The sequence below is a fragment of the Netta rufina genome, assembly GCF_964035555.1.
Source record: "Netta rufina genome assembly, chromosome: 4".
NCBI lineage: Eukaryota > Metazoa > Chordata > Aves > Anseriformes > Anatidae > Netta > Netta rufina.
In genome coordinates this window covers 17493437-17510084 of record NC_140127.1, presented here as the reverse complement: position 1 = coordinate 17510084, position 16648 = coordinate 17493437, and the positions used below count along the sequence as shown (strand labels likewise).

General features: G+C 32.9%; 1 protein-coding gene across 2 annotated transcripts in view; it reads right to left on the bottom strand.

The window, feature by feature from the left end:
- Positions 1-16648, bottom strand: part of TUSC3 (tumor suppressor candidate 3) — a 120666-nt gene that overhangs the window by 46010 nt on the left and 58008 nt on the right. For both annotated transcript variants that reach the window (XM_084285828.1, XM_084285829.1), the window contains exon 6: positions 11105-11194. In XM_084285828.1, coding sequence (XP_084141954.1) covers positions 11105-11194 — 90 coding nt within the window. The remainder of the gene's footprint in view (positions 1-11104; positions 11195-16648) is intronic.

Here is a 16648-nt window from a genome sequence, read left to right as displayed (position 1 = left end):
GTTCACAGAAAATGTTACAAGTTAATTCAGTAAATTAGACTAAAAGATGAACAGTAACATTTAAAACTTCCATTTAAGATTTACCATTTAAAAAGATTTAAACTGAAATCAAAATTGAATGAGGGTAGTCATCTAGAGTAGAAAAATTGGTGAATTGAATTTGAGTCACAAGCAAACAGTTAACGTTTCTTAAGTTATCTTGAATCTGTATCCGGCACATCTTTAAATATAAAGTGGCCTTTCAGGGAAGGATTCCAGACCTAGCTAATTAATAAACCCAAATGGAATAACAATGAACAACCAGAGCTAAGAGAGTGGAAAGAGACCGATTAGTAGCAAGTACATTTCCCTCTTACAAAGTCAGGAAGCTTAGAGATAAAATGAAAGTTGTCAGTAGGTAAGCTGAGGTGACCCTGCAAATGAAATGAAAACAGATAGCTCATATGTCAGCCATTAAAAGAAGAGAGCAAGCAAAGAGGTTAATATGCAGTAAAGGATGGTAGTGACCTATTTCCTGAATCCTGTTTTCAGCAATGCTGAGATGAATATAAGGGAGACAAGGGTTCAGAGATGACAGAATGCCTCTATACCACATCAAAAGTTGAATAAAAATTCGAAGAGACACATTCCAGAAGTAGCACATCAATCTTAACGCTTAATAGTGATTTTAATTTTTATGTATTTATTCTAACCAATTCTATCAGAGTATGCTAATGTACATTTATAGAGTAGCATACATGGAAAGTATATGGATTCTAGAAACAAAGAAGTTAGATTTCATTAACATGAAATGCTTTGGGATAAATTTTAATATAGAGAACAATTAAACATATAAAGGAACATGAAAAATGAGATGAAGTAAAGCATATTTATTCCAAAGAGAAGGGTACCAGATTCAGCAGGCACAGTATCTTCCTTTAGGCATTAATCCTCTTGACAAAGAAAATGTGGTATTTATCTGGACTTTGGTAATTCATTCTGTTACATGTAAAGCTGGAGAAAAATGGGTTTGGAACATTATAGGAGGCTGAATAACTGGCTCAATTGGAGACATAATGGGCTGTTAAAAAAAAAAAACACTTAAAAGAAGCCTGGATTTTGGGACTAATTTATTAAGTATCAAGTTGATGATAAGCACAAAAGTAAGTACTAATGAATTCAGATGATGCCAGAAAGAACAGATTAAAAGACAAAAAACCACACACTACATTACATGGGAAGAAATTAAGATTATCTTGCTTGGAAAGTCAGAATTTCCACAAATTATGTTCTCACTGCCTTAAAAAAATTGGAAAGAAGTACACACTAATGAATCATATTCAGGCTGTGCTTATATAGTATGATCTGCCTATTAAAAATTATGTTAGATTTGGGGTACAAAGCACTGCCCCGCAATATGTTAATATAATACTCATCACCCCTACTCAGGATCTCTCTAGCATGGGCAGAAAGCAAGCCAAAAGAACACAATAGTCTTCTAGATGAAAGAAAAGTGAAAGAGCTTGGTTCAGGCCTTAGAAAACCAAGGTTTCAGTAAATTAAGCTTCCCCATATTTTAGTAAGGAAAACAGGAAATAAAACAAAAAGAAGGAAAAAAGCCAGGAGATTCACAAGTTGAAATCTGTGTATGATTTTTGTTTTTCCAGATAGTCAAGATTTGCAAAGTGTTTTTGTAGACCTGGACTTAACACGGTGTTTTTAAGGGATGAGAGCAATAGAGTGGAAAGACTAGCGCAGCAAACATAGTATAGTCCCTCTGTGAGCACTACAGAAAGTGGCACATAAACTCATGTCACGTCCCTACAGTTTTGTATTTTCCAGAGAGAATTAACAATAATGCAAGTGATCAATTATTGAGATATGAGATGACGAGTGTTTTGAATTTAATTCAATTTGGTTCTTAAATCAATTCTTAAAATCCATTCTTAAACTGTGTGGCTGCTCCAATGCTTGCATTATTTCCACTTAGCATATGTATAGTTAAAGGCACTTTCAGAAGGTCAGGTACCTAATGTTGACAAAACTGTCTCCAGTTTTTTAGTGCCACACAAAATGTTTGTGAATAGTAATATGCCCAAATGTTTCTGCACTTTTACAAAGCTCAGTTTTAAAACTCTGTTTTTACATACAGAGCTTTTTAATGGCAGTATCCCTACTTGTGTTCTAGAGACAATCTTAAGTGACAGCACTGGACACGATGAGATTGTTTATTCATTCGTTACTATTTATTGAAGTGTTCTTTGTTTATAGACAGATAAAACAAAAATAACTGTAAAACATTTTCAGCTTGGTTCTATAACTCTGGTATTTAGCTCCAGAGAAGACTACAGAACCATTCCTTCTTTTATCTGGCAGGGATTACTTAGCCTGAGGTAGAAAAATATGGATGAACGAAAGGCAAAAGAATACTTTTGCTTGAAATGTTTTCCAGAACAGTGATGATAAAAAATAATAATAATAATCGGAGGTCAAAGGCTCCTTTCATTCCATTAATCCATATTAATAGTGTGAAGGACTGGTAAATCCAGACAGCTTCCATCTTTTAAATAATAATGCTATTTTCTCTTCATTTAGAGGACCCTACTACGCCAAGTGACCTCAGGATCTGGAAGTTATTTCATATCTTGTTTGTTGCTCAGAAACTGGATTTGCAAGACTTTCAGTAAAAACTCTAAGTTGCATTGTGCTTAAAGTTAAAGAACTCCAGCTTCTAAAAGCTTTTAAATAAATATTAATGATAGACATTCAAGGAGAGGAATGGTGCAAAGTGCCTCCTCATTTCAGTACAGACATATGCAAAAGAACTGCAGTCCACTTCTAATAAACGTTAGAGTTTAATTCTGTAAGCATTGAATACTATGAAAATGTGATGTACACTAAGCCTACTCTCCTACTCACTTCTGTATATCATACTAGATTGATGCAAGATGCTTTCAAAACACTTAACGAGCAGATCCATCTCAGCTGTGCTATTCAGATGAACAACCCTGCTAAGTAGGATTGTAAGACCAGCTTTTCCAACCCATACATGTTTCAGTTCTGTAATATCTTTTTAAGTGGAGTACAGGAGCTTCCTTGATTCAAGAATAGTGCAAACCAAAATAGTTCCTTGTGTAAAGCTTCATGTAATGCCCATTTCTTTCACGAACTTGTTTCTAATCAACGAAGACAGAGTTTGAAACCTGACTAGCAAATGGGATAAAAATTACATTCTCACTGTCTCCTTCCTTCCAAGGAAGATGGCTGGAGGAGTTGGAAGATATTCACAGTTCAGCAATTTTTTTGATAGACAGCTTACCATATATATATCCACGCCAAGAAAATAAATTTATAATGCCTGCTTCTACATATAAGCACTAATATAACAGCTCTGTAAATTATTCTTGTGAACAAAATACAATTGAATTAATATAAAAATAATTAACTTGAACTTTTCATCAGGCTGTAATATAAGACTACAGTTCACAAATTAAGTATATTCTAGTGAATTCTGGGTGTTTAGGTTGAATTTTTCACAAAATTTCTGTATTGTATTTCTGACATAATAAGCATTTCAGATTTGGTATGTGTTTCTAACAACTTCTAATTGTATTTAAGATATATTACAGTAAGGAGAAATGAGAAAATGAAAGTATATCCATACAAAATATGTTTATAATTACAAACATTGTAATAACAATTCCAAAGAACAAATAGTAGATAAACTGAGAAATGCAAAAATCAGGAAAAGAGGTCCTTCATACATTTAAAGATTCTCATTGTTTAGTCTAAGGCTAGACAAAATTTTACTTCTGCTATTGAAGCACTTCCATGGAAAAATAAAACTGAAGTTATGTTTTCTGGATATGATTTTCAAAGGTGCTCTAACAGCTCTAACTTCATTGCAATCAGAGGTAATTTCACCAATGAACTGGAAAAAAAACAAAACACTATTTATCCCAGTAGTCAATCTTTATAAAAATGAACCAGAGCACCTATTCTTACATTCTGCTCAGACATATAACCTTCTGAAGTACCAGTTTATTCCTCTTCAATTTTAGCACAGGAATAAGTTTTGCCTATCTGAGCACATTATCTGAAGGCAAAACTCGTTTCCCAGATACCCGGGTTCAGCCTGTTGAAATCTTATGTAAGTATACTGCTAGGCAGCAGGGAAAAAAAAAAACACAGGAATATAATACACTTCTATATCTCAAAAGAAAAAGTAGAAAGAATAGCAGTAGCAGTATCATTACTTTGTCAATATTCATAATGCTTCAAAAGAATATATAAGGAAAACTTTGAAAACAGATTTCTCTCCTTTGCTGTATTATCTACAAGATCTGAATGTCAACACATGTTAATTAAAAAAAAAAAAGTATAAGTGGTTCAAATAAAAACATAGATAACTTGCCTTTTGATGTCCAGGAACTCAGAAATATTTGCCATCTGAAAGACATCATTGTATAGTACGATCCTACTGCTTATTAGAGGCTCAGAAGGACAATCAGCATATAGAATAAAACTTTTTATTTACCTTTTAATTTTATCTTTATGTCTTCTTCTATGGTTTTTCGTTCAGGAAAAGTCAGTACACATAAAAGATTAGCCAAAGAAAGGAATTAATGTTGACATGAAAGCTAGACAAAAAAATGAGAATAACTTGTTTCCTTGAAAATATATAAAAAGCATTTTATATTTATCAAAATATAAAATAGCAAATTACTGTTGCTTTGCAGATAAAGTATCCAAAGTTCTTTGCATTCAATAATTCAACCACCACAAAGGAGAATAAATATAAAGTAAAAACAATAAAAACATATCTCTCCAAGGCAAAGATTATGGGTGAATTAGTCCTGGAAAGGCTGTCTGAATTTTGCTGCTTCATTTACAGCATTACACATTCAAATGCCTGTTCTTTCTCTTGACATTCTTCATAAGCAGATAAGAGAAATCTAATACTGTTACATTGAAATGACAGCATTAGAGTTTACTGGCAAAACTATATGGAGAGTAAGTGCTCTCCAACTGAAAAATATACCAGATCTGTAAGTCTAAAAGGCCCTGAAGGACACAATATATTTTGATACTTAATTAGTAGTTAACAAAATGATTCCCAACCTGTGTTGCAGGTTATCTTTAGGGAGGAAATACAAATGATTTGCAAAATAATCCATCTGAAGTAGTAAAACACAGCTGTACTAAGATGCAAAGAAAATTCTCTGTATGTCAGGTTTAACATTTTCTCATTTCTAGTATGAGTATTGCAGAGATATAATGCTGCTGCCACTTAAGCAAAGGCATGCTTTCAGGAGCACTGAAAAGGTGTACCCCTTGGCTAAGTTTAACTGTACTAAAGTCAGTGGTAAACTCTACTAACAATTCAGCTATATCAGTATATCTGAACAGAAGGATAAAATTTACTTTAACTGTTCCCAAAGGAAAACCAATATATATATACATACATACATATATATATATATATAAACATATATATTTTTATATATGAACATATATATGTTCCTGTATATATATGTGTGTGTGTATATATACAGGAACATATATATATATATATATGAAATATAAAGATTAAATTAAAAAGTAAAAAGTAGGAGAATTATGTGGATGGTAAAACAGTGCAACAGGTTGCCTGGAGAAGTTGTGGAATCTCTAACCATGGAGACATTCAAAATTTGCTTTGACTAAGTCCTGAGAAACCTGACCAGAAACCTGGCCTAGTTGCTCTTCATAGGTATGTTTCAAACAAAATTAGTCAGTTAGAGAAGGCCTTTAAACATATATACAACCAGTAAAGTCCAAGGAGAAAAAATAGATTCCTACTTGATACTCAGCCAAAACTGCTCTTGCCTGTGCAAGCAACAGCAAAACACAAACATGCTTTTCCTTGCATCATTCTTTTTGTGTGTGTGTGTGTGTTTTTAAGAAAATGTATCTTTTCTGTATTTCATTATCATTGTTATTCTGTCTTCCTATCTTCATATACATGTATGTCACAACTTCACACAGCTGAGGTTTTTCTGACTTCTGATATAAAAAGAACTGTTCTGTATAAAATGGTTCTTTTTTCCAAATGAAACTGAATTTAGTCTAAGAAACCCATTCACACACAGTCAAAATATGTGTGTGGGGAGGGGAGGAAAGCGGGGGGGGAGCATAGGGAGAAGGAGTGTTTGTTGTTTTAAAGTGGTACTGATCAATTAAAATTGGCTTTTTCTTTTTTTTTTTTTTTTTTTTTAATTGGATTTTATCATGACAGACTACTTGTTGCCTGCCTACCTGTCCAAAATCTGCTTTTATTTGATGGGAATCTGTTCCATCGTTACTGAGCCAAGAATACAGTACTGCAATAAAATTACAGTCTATTCTCTAAACTTTTTTAGCATATATGCTTCAAGAACTGATAAATTTAGTAATTTAGAGGTTCTCTTTCATCCAAAAAACTCTTCTATCTCACCTCTTTTTCTTCCCATAATAAAAATGGCTACAAAATATTGGGTGAGAGTTCCCTTTTCTGATATCATGGTAGAAACATTTGTTATAACTAAAGTTATTGAAATGTCAGCTATGACTTGCCTTGCTATCTCAAGCATTAGGACAGATGTCTTATACAGGTTAATAGTTTTCCCAACTCTAATTTAACAAATGAGCAACATCGTATCTAATGTGTTTATCTGCTAATAGAATTATTTAATAAGATCATTTGTTTTACATTAGTTCAACCAGTTCCTTACACTGCCAATTGTTTTTTTGACTAAATCAAGGCAGAAGTTTAAATTACAGGCTTGATAAATCCTTTACTAGTTGCAGCTTCTAAGTAAACTCACAGTTTTGATGATCACAGAAAAGCCATTTCATTAAGTACAGTCATAATGTAATCTACTTCTCACTTCTACCAAGTATATTAATGTAAATAATGTAAATAATTGCTTATTCCAATAAAAAATAAGAAGTACTTTCAACAGTACGATGTTTGTGATTATTGTTGACAGATGCATCAAAACATCACTGGCGTAAGATCAATCTGGATATCTTATGTTTGACACTGATACAACGACCAGTAAGAACTTTTTTTTCTTAATTTAAAAGCAAGACAAATACATTATAATGCATCATACAGCAAACTGACTTTTTTTATATATTGAACCTGCAACTAAGCAATCTGGCCACTTTCAGAAAAGTCAGGCATTTCAAATACAATCTGAATTCAAACATATTTCTGGATAGGTTGAAGGCAAAAAGACAATGTATTTGCTCTGATTTACTGATATGGGAAGGTATTTCTAAAACAGTTCAGTACTCACATGAAAGTTTTATCCTGCTTAGCTATAGAGGATTAATGTGAATTAAGTTTCTTGATAGTCTAAGCATAAATTTTCACAGAGCACCTTAACTTTACATTGACAAATGGAAAAGTGAATCAGAGCAGTCAAACACATTTTTCATTTAACTTCAGAAACAGACAGATTACCAGATAACCCTGCCAGAGGGACTATTTGAAAAGAGATATTTTAAATAATGTTCCTGAATAAAGATCAGTGTTTTTTAAACTGTTAAAAGGCAAGTAGGAATAAAAAGTAAAAAAAAAAAAAAAAAAAAAAAGCAGAATAAACAGATTGGTAACTGAACAAACATTTAAAATTGATCTGATATTGAAAGGTGATATTTAAAAGACCTACTAAATGGGTAAAAATTGCTTCCTAATGACACAACTTTTTTATGTTTGAACAATTTTAACAAGCTTCCATAATATAAGACATGTAAAAGAGAATCTAATTAATACAGTAGCAAATAAAACCATTATCCATTTCATAATGCATCTGCTTATGTAGGGAAAATATCTTCAAATTAACAAATAAATATACTAAATAAAAATGCACGTCCTCCCTTCACAAAAAAGCTTTTCCAACTTCTAATCACTTCTCACAAAACAGAAGAAAATTATGAGCTTTGAAAAATGTTTTCTCTCAATATTTTAGCTCAAGCTTGTCCTTTATCTTATTTTCCTACATAGTAAACTTCCAACTATTTTAAAGATGCAGTCCTGAGCATACTGCACAATGAAAATTGTAGAATTTGCATCCAAATATTTTAAAAGTTGCTGATCTATCAGGATAAATATACATAAATATTTTCCTAGCCATTTGATTTTCTTAGTACCTACGTGTGTAAAAGCTGATGAAAATTTAATAATTCTTTGCTGTTAAGTGAATTAAATGTCAACAGAACTACCTCAGTAGGAAGCTATTTTGCTGTATTCACCATCTCTCTACTTGTCCCACCGCTAGCTCTACCACTGATAAAATTCAGAACTCTCTCAAGATTTTATATATAATCAGTGGGATGTTTAGCTTTCACTCTAAATTTAGTTAGTAAGGGTCTAATCATAATGAAATTACTAAGCAAAAGATGAAGAACTCCAGAAGTACAACAGATGAAGAAGACATCAAGATAAAAGACTGGCATGACTAGTTTCATCAATTTAAAACAGAACTGAAAGATAATACTGCTGCCACTTTCATGTGGACCCAAAAACTGAAATTACCTGAAGGCAATAAGGAATAAAGGAAGCAACAACCACCACCTCAGTAACAGAGCGTATCAACTTCACATAATAGATCTACCCAGAATACAGAAGAATACAGAATTTCAAAGAATACAATCATAGAATTAAAGTAATTTAGGTAATCAAGAAAGGAATCGTAAATGCTGCGCACAAGCCAAAAATGCCAAGAAATGGTATGTTACTTCTAAAAGATACTGGCACTAATAAGCAAAACAAACAAATATCTTTTCATCTTTTGAAAAAATAGGAATTTAAGCAAAAGAAATGAAGTGTCATCCAAAATTATGATAAGAACAAAGCATATAATAGGAGATATCTGAGGTAAGGAACAATTTATGAAGACAGAATTATTATCCCTTTCCGGGAGGCATATCAGGCCCTGCACTACAGAACCTAACTACTAACACCTGAAATGAAAAAAAAAGCTAAGTTTGACCCTGATAATAACACAACTAAGCCTGGTGAGCTGTTCTATGCCTTCTATTGAAAAGAGTTTACATGTTAAGATTGTTGAACAGTTTGTGAGTATAATGTACATGAAAACCTTGTGCAAAATTGGCATGTAAATTTGGAATTGGTACTAAGTCCTGGACAACAGAAATAAAATGAAGAGTTAAACATCATCCAGATATAAAGATAGTACTTGTTAACTTACTGCGGAACACCGTTATAGCTATCATAGCTAAATAAATCTTACAGAACTCTCAGATAATTAGTTTTATGACATCAAATTCAGCTAAATGCTAGAAAAAGAACATAGGTTAGTGCTAGAAAAATGAAACAGGAAAATGTTCAATAAAGTTCTTTAACAATTAGAAATGTAAAATAAGTCAAGGTTTATAGAACACTTACTAAGCTTCTAGCACTGGTAAAAATCAGAGCTTTAAGTTACAACTGTATTGGTCAGTGCTATTTTAAATTAGGAACTTGGTGAATCAATATCTGTACCTTTTTAAATTCTTAGAATCTGACTTTTTACTTAATGACACAGACAGCTCCATGGGAGGTAAAAGCACTGACACATGAACAAGTTAAAGACAGGGGAATTAGAGAAACAAAATAACTTACCTGAAGTCATGTAGTGGAGTGAAAACAGAAAAGTATGTATTGACTTATATAGCAGATTAGTAATTAGAATTTAAGACCAGCCTAATGATTACCTTTATTTAGTTGTTTATATTTATACTCCCTAACTAGTAGCTTTTCAGACATTCAGAATCTGAGCTCACATTCTGAGAGACAAGATGGCACAAGCTGCAGAACAATTAAAGAGTTACTTTTAAATGATTTAATGAAAACAGGTCTTTAAAAAGGGTGGTGTATATAAACCTGGCTACGGTATAAAACTAATTTATCAGGAATGGTGCTTGTTCTGTGCAGTATTTCTTCTTTCTGCTGCTCCATGGGGAAGCTTCATAAATTTAATACTGCAAGGCAGTAATGAAAAGCTAAATTTTTCTAAACACAGTGTTTTACAAAGATTATTTATTACATTTCCAGCTCTACTTTTGCATAACAAGGTTGACAGATAGAGTCATGTCACTTTATGATTTTTGTATGGTGTTACATTCCAAATACAAAGCAGATTGGTAAACAAATTCAAACCATCATTTTTTCTGCTCTCACAATTAAGATACAAAGGGATCTTTGAAGAAAATTTATTCTTTAAGTCCTACACCAGTCTCTTAACTAGCAATGGTCAAAGCTGAACATGGCTCAATATGCCACAAAGTATGGAGAACCTTCCTGTCTGCAACTGTAAATTTCACAGATTCCATCCTAACAACTTCTTCAAGAAGTGGTAAATATGGAAGAGTAGTAGAAATTAGCCAAGGTCCTCTTTACTTTCCCTGTAGGTAAAGAGAGTTTCTCCTTGTGAACTCTGATGAACGCTTACTAATTTATGAGCAGGAAGAAGCAAGGATGAGAATTCCTTTAAAGACAGCAATGACAGCATATAGTAGCAATTTTGGCTGTACTGAATTAATGTTAACTTTCTAAGAAGCTGATAAAGACCTTACATTCAAGAAGTAAAGCAAAACAGGAAAAAACATTATGTAAAATTCAGGAAGTTCAGTGGAAGTGTGTGACAGGTATAATGGAAAATGGTAAAAAACATTAAGACATTTCCCATCTTTTCTAAACAAAACACTCAAGATGAAGAGGTTACAGGAAGAGGTTACATATCTCAAAGTTTTGGATAAATGAAAAATAAAAAATAGCTTGCTTTTCACATTGAGAGGGATCATGCTTTTAAAAAAAAAAAACAGAACGCATTAGAGCAGTGGAAATTGTGTGGTATGGACTATTTTATGGCACATTCACTGTAGCTGGGAGCCTAATTAGAATTTTGAAAAACACAGGCACTCATTTCACTGCCCAAATCAGATGTGGTGGAACTTTCTAAACACCAAAAAGTCTGTAACAGACTCTGCTTCTAATTTGAGACTTAAGAGAATGGTCCAGTGCAAATATCTGCAATTACAGATTCACTGTAGGAAATATCTACCCTCAAAATAAAATTTAAAAGAATTAACTCACCACTTGTCCATTCTGAGGATTTTTATGAGCATATGGGGGTCCACGGATGTGATTCCACATCTGACCAGATGTCATAGCAAATACAACACACTAGAAAAATAGAAAAACAACAATATATTTGTTTTTTAACCCAGAGGAATTGAATAAAAAAAACCACTCTGCTAGTGATGTTTGTTGTAGGTATATAATTGTTTACCTAACCAGATACAGTATCTACTTCTATTTGATGTTTAGGATAGGGTTTTCTGATGTGCTGCTCTCATAAAATTCTTAATGACTTCTGTTAGAAAATGAGTTAGCTAAAGACAGAAATTTTCAGAATCTCTCTTCAAATAATCCTCTCTTTATGTGCACTTGGAATTGCCACATCTACAAATCCGCATGGCAGAAAACACTCATGATAGTAGAAAGCACTCACTGCAAATATTCTGAAAACTGTCATTTGAGATTTCTACAGTCTTTCATGATGTTATTTATATAAATTTTTTATATTTATATAAATTTATTTATATAAAGCTCTAATATAGCTTTATATAGTTTAGCTTAGCTGTTTACTTTCAGGTATATGAAATTATTTATAAAAAAAAAACACCAGGAAAAAAAAAAATCCAACTATCCAAATGTCTGTCTCATTTATGAAATGCTTACTTTGTGTCCTATATGACTGTAATCCATTTTAACCACGACAAAAGACATGGCTGAGTTGATAGATAAGTGATATTCTCTATGGAAATGTGTGGAGTTAGGATAGGATTCTATGAAAACTGGAAAAAATGGACGTTACTTCTAACAGAAGGTCATACTACAGAATCTAAATGGCAAAAATCAGTCATAGCAGTAGTCGTGGCTATCTTAAAGAGGTAATTAAAATATCCTTTAATAGCCAAATGAGAAAAACAGTAATACAGAACTTGGATCATCTCAATGTCTTTTGATTTAATAGTGCAAATAATCCTTAAAAGACTGATATAAACTAGGTACATATATATATATATAGGTGTATATATATATATATATATATATATGCTTATTTTTACTGTAAATGTATATTTCCACTAGCAAAAGTATAGCCATAGCAATTTAAGCAGATGGTTCCCGAATATGTAATTTTTTATTTATTTTTTAACCGGGATAATTAGCTAAACCAGAGATGACTAACTTCTCTTTACTAAAGAAAAGTAGTGAGGAATTCTTCAGCTTTTCTTTAAAGAATATTTAATAATGTATTTGTGAAATAAATTTAAGCTAGTGTAGCTCTGTAGCACAGTAAATCCAGAACACCTCTAGCAATATATTTTGAACCAGCTTTGGAAGGTCTTAGCACTGAATCTTGACAGACTTTATATAAACTTATCTGGCTTTTCTAGAATTCTAACCTGATTAGCTGAAACAGCCAGTTTTTCAAAGATCAGATGGCTTCAAAGATCAGATGGCTATACTTAGTTTACATTACTTTTGCTCATCTCTGTAGGGCATAACCATTTTTTCCCTCTCCATTCCATTTAGGATGAATTAATTATGATCAGCACAGTGATGCAGTGTAACCAGAGATATCAAAAGCAGTACCACAAGATACACTGTACCAGTATGGAATTATAAGATGGGGGTACACGATGACACTAGAGATCACAAGTCCATAAATATTGCACCAATGCTGAATTACAGAAACAAAGGCAAGGGAGCTGCTCAAACCCAGTTTTAGGGATAACAAATAAAACAGATAAGCACCAATTTATCAAATTTTTATGTGAGGTGTAGTTGCTGGTCAGTGGAGAAAAAGGACGATGTGTAAAAGTAGCCCCACGTGAGCTCTAGGGTGAGGAGGAAAAAAACCATCCTACTTCCAGCAAAGTGTGAAACACTGAGAACTCACCATAGCAGTACACCCTTTCACCGGATCAAAGCCAAGGATCTCAAGATCCAAAGAGAATCAGTGGAATAACAACCATGACATTCAGGAAGAGGGAAAGATAATAGGAGAGTTTGCATAATTTTGTGTTGTTACTATTGACATTTTTTGCCCTTGTAACAGAAAGAAAGTAATGAGAAAAAATATATAAACTTTTTCCACCCTGTAATAATGATATCTGGTTTAACAATAATACTTTAATTATACTGTTAAGATTTGAATTACATTAAGAACAGATTCTTGGCTCTAAATATAAAGTGAGTTTCATTTTGTCCGTAACAGGATTTGGAGTGTAACAGTATTGTAATTAATATGGCAGATGAAAGCATATTGGTAGTGATTATTAGCAAATGGGTTATGTTTTAATTAATAATATGCAATGAAGTGAAGAGAGTATGTGCTTCCATTAATGAAAAAAAGGAGACCGTTATTTCTATACCTTGCAGATTATTTTAGCTGAGAAATTTATACTGCAATTTTGGTGATGAATCACAGAGCTGATAGCTTCTGTGAAGATAACAAAAGTGTAGAAACTGAGATGAGGGTAATAAAGGTGAGGTGAAAGATGTGAAAGAGCAAAAGTCAGACAGCTGAAATGTGAAACATCAAAAGAGCAGAGGTGCATGTAGTGCACAAATACTGGTGGCTCTGAAAGTGAGTCTTCTATTAAAATTGTGATTTTCCTCATTCTTAAATTTATATATTTAATTTATGCTCTATAGGGCCAAGTCTGTTTCCATATGTAAAGATATAAAAAAAAACCAACCTCAGTTTACATTAGTGATATGCTTTTAATTGGTAATTCTTTCAAATCGCTTTAGTTCTCTAATGATGGCTAGTACGGATATGTGACCTCACAACATGCTAATATCTAATGAAAAAAGAAAAAAAAAGATAGGAGACAATAGTAGGAAGAAACTCTTAATCTATTTTAAGTACCCCAAGAATATAGCATTTCCATCTTATCCCTTAGGAAAGCATTTTGTGTGCTACAGGTAGTAGTTGACATTCAAGCTCCATTCCATGTTCTCCTATTACTATCAATGAAGTATTGATCTGTTATATTCATTATAGTAATCTACAGACTTTTAATGTTTGTAAAATATACCTGAAATATACCTCATTATTTGTAGAACTGACACATGCATCATAGACACACTGATACCCAATGCTCACCATTCCAAACCCCTTTCCATGTGATCCCATGCTTTGGGATCCAAAATTTCCAAATCACCTGGTTGTTTCATTGCTATGAATCAATGTTCCTCAGGATAAAACTTAAATTCATTCTTACAAATGAGCAACTTGCAACATGTGATTAATGACTTCATATTTACCTTAAGGTTTTCTATGGTATTGATTACAATGGAACAATTCATATGCAGAGAAATTATTGTTTTCAGTTTTCTTGGACCTTGTCAAAGGATGAAAAGTACAGAAAGAAGATTCCAGCAAGGCACTTTTCTGTGAGAACTTAAAAAGATTTATTTTTATTTTTTTCATTTACCCAGGTGAAGCAGAGTCTCTACTTTAGCAGTTCTACAAAGAAGAGAAGCACTCAGCCCTTACCAAAGACAGTCCTTTCATATACTCACAACCCCTTCCTTTCATACTCCTTACTAGGAAGAATAGGAACAGCTCCTAGGCAGCTGCCTTGGAATCTGTAAACAGGCTTTGCCCTCCCAGATTCCATAGGTACACAGGCAATATTGAAATGTACGCTGAAAAACTGAAAAATGCATGCAGAAAAGCATGTTGGCAACCCAGCAAAGAAACTATTTTAAGAAGCCCCATGTTGTCCACATTCTAGGCATTTGAACAAATATTTTCTGAGCTCTAGAGAAATTGTTGTCTGAAATGTAGCAATTGCTTATGTAAAATGTTAGAAATTTGCTCAGCCTTACACTATTTGACCTTTTATTCTCTGCTTAAGAAATGAAGAGTCTTGACAAGAATCTGAATTGCTTCTTGTTATCAGTATAAAAGGACAGGAGTCTGCAAATATCTTAGGACTGAAGTCTTTCCTCATCTTCATATTAGTATGTAAGGGGAAAATATCCATAGATGAGCAGTAGGATTTAAATTAAAGTCTAAAAAAATCTAGGGGATAATTTTTGGGTGTGATCTCAATAGATATCTTTTGAGTACTAGGTACAGTGACTCAACCACCACAGTTTGCCTTTCCAGAAATCTTCTGGGTAATGCTGCAAGTAAAAATGCCTAAGGCATACAAGATACTACCAGAGTTTGCAGCGCTTCCATGAGAGGATGAAACAGCTTATCACACTGATACTGCTCGATCTAATATTGAGGACAAAACTAATTCAACAGTTTTGTGTTAACTGACATTGTAATCAATGTATGACAGTTCTCTTGATTCTGTGCTTATTCAAATCTATTAGATGGGTTGTTAAAAATGGTATTCCAAAATATTTTCCTAAAACATGGCTGGAAATATTATTTATGAGGTGTGGGTTGTTTTTTTTTCAGTTGATGTTCACACCAAATTAAAAACCAATCTTCTGGGATCCTTTTTCTTCCTTCTAGTGAAAATAGCAAAGGCACTTTATGCAGAGAACTTTTTCTAATTTCTAGGAACAGAGAGGCACTGTCCTTTTTTTTTTTTTTTTTTTTTTTTTTTTTAATAAAGATAGGTCTCCAACCTTTGTGAGTACAAAAGCTCTTCAAAACAGCACACCAAAGAACTCTTTAAAACAATGAAAACAAAAAAACAGACCTGTCTATTTGCAATGATACAGAATCCCTGCTTTTCAATTACTGAATTTCAGGAGATCTATGATTAAACTGAAATGTAAAATGTTATTTTCCATAAGGTTAATGAATGCGGACCATCTAGCAGAATGAAACATGAGAAGAAAAAAAACAATTTTGATTCTACACCAAGTTAGAGTACACTCATGCCTTCAACTACAGCCCCAGGGTACACAATACATGACCTCTTTAAAATGGTGCTAACAAAAATCTCTGACAGATGTAGTATAAAGTTGTTTGATACTTGTATTAAAAGGCAGTCACTATAGGTGATAAAGGTTACTTTTTCTTTCGGGTCATTTACCATCATCTTTTGAGATAATTTGTCTACTACCTTTCCTAGAGAGAATTACAGAGGCTTTGTTTTTTGTTTTTTTTCAATTAAACTAAAACGATGTAGGAAAGCAGACAGGAAATAAAATAATAATAATAATAATAATTTAAAAAAAAAGGTTTAACACCACCTAATTCAGTCCTAGAAATTTGACTGTATTACTTTTACTATGTTTCGGCCAAAGTGTATTCGGCCAAGCAACTATAAAATGAGATTATTTACCTTTTTACTATAAGGAATTAAACTGGAATATTATATTATAAGCCTAAATTCTGTGGTATTATTCAGAAGCATACATCCAAATGACATTGTTATAAAAGTGGCAGTAGAGTGCAGCCTCATATAGCTATAGGGCAATTACCGTTGCAAGGGACCTCCACGGGTCATCTTACACCTGTTACAGTTCATGGCATTGTCCAGTTGACTTCTGAGTATGTCAGGACAGCAGTCCTGACCCCTGACCCTCAGTCCAGGTTTTCAATTGGTCTTCTCCTAGAAAGCTCCAAATTGGACATAAAAACACGCATAC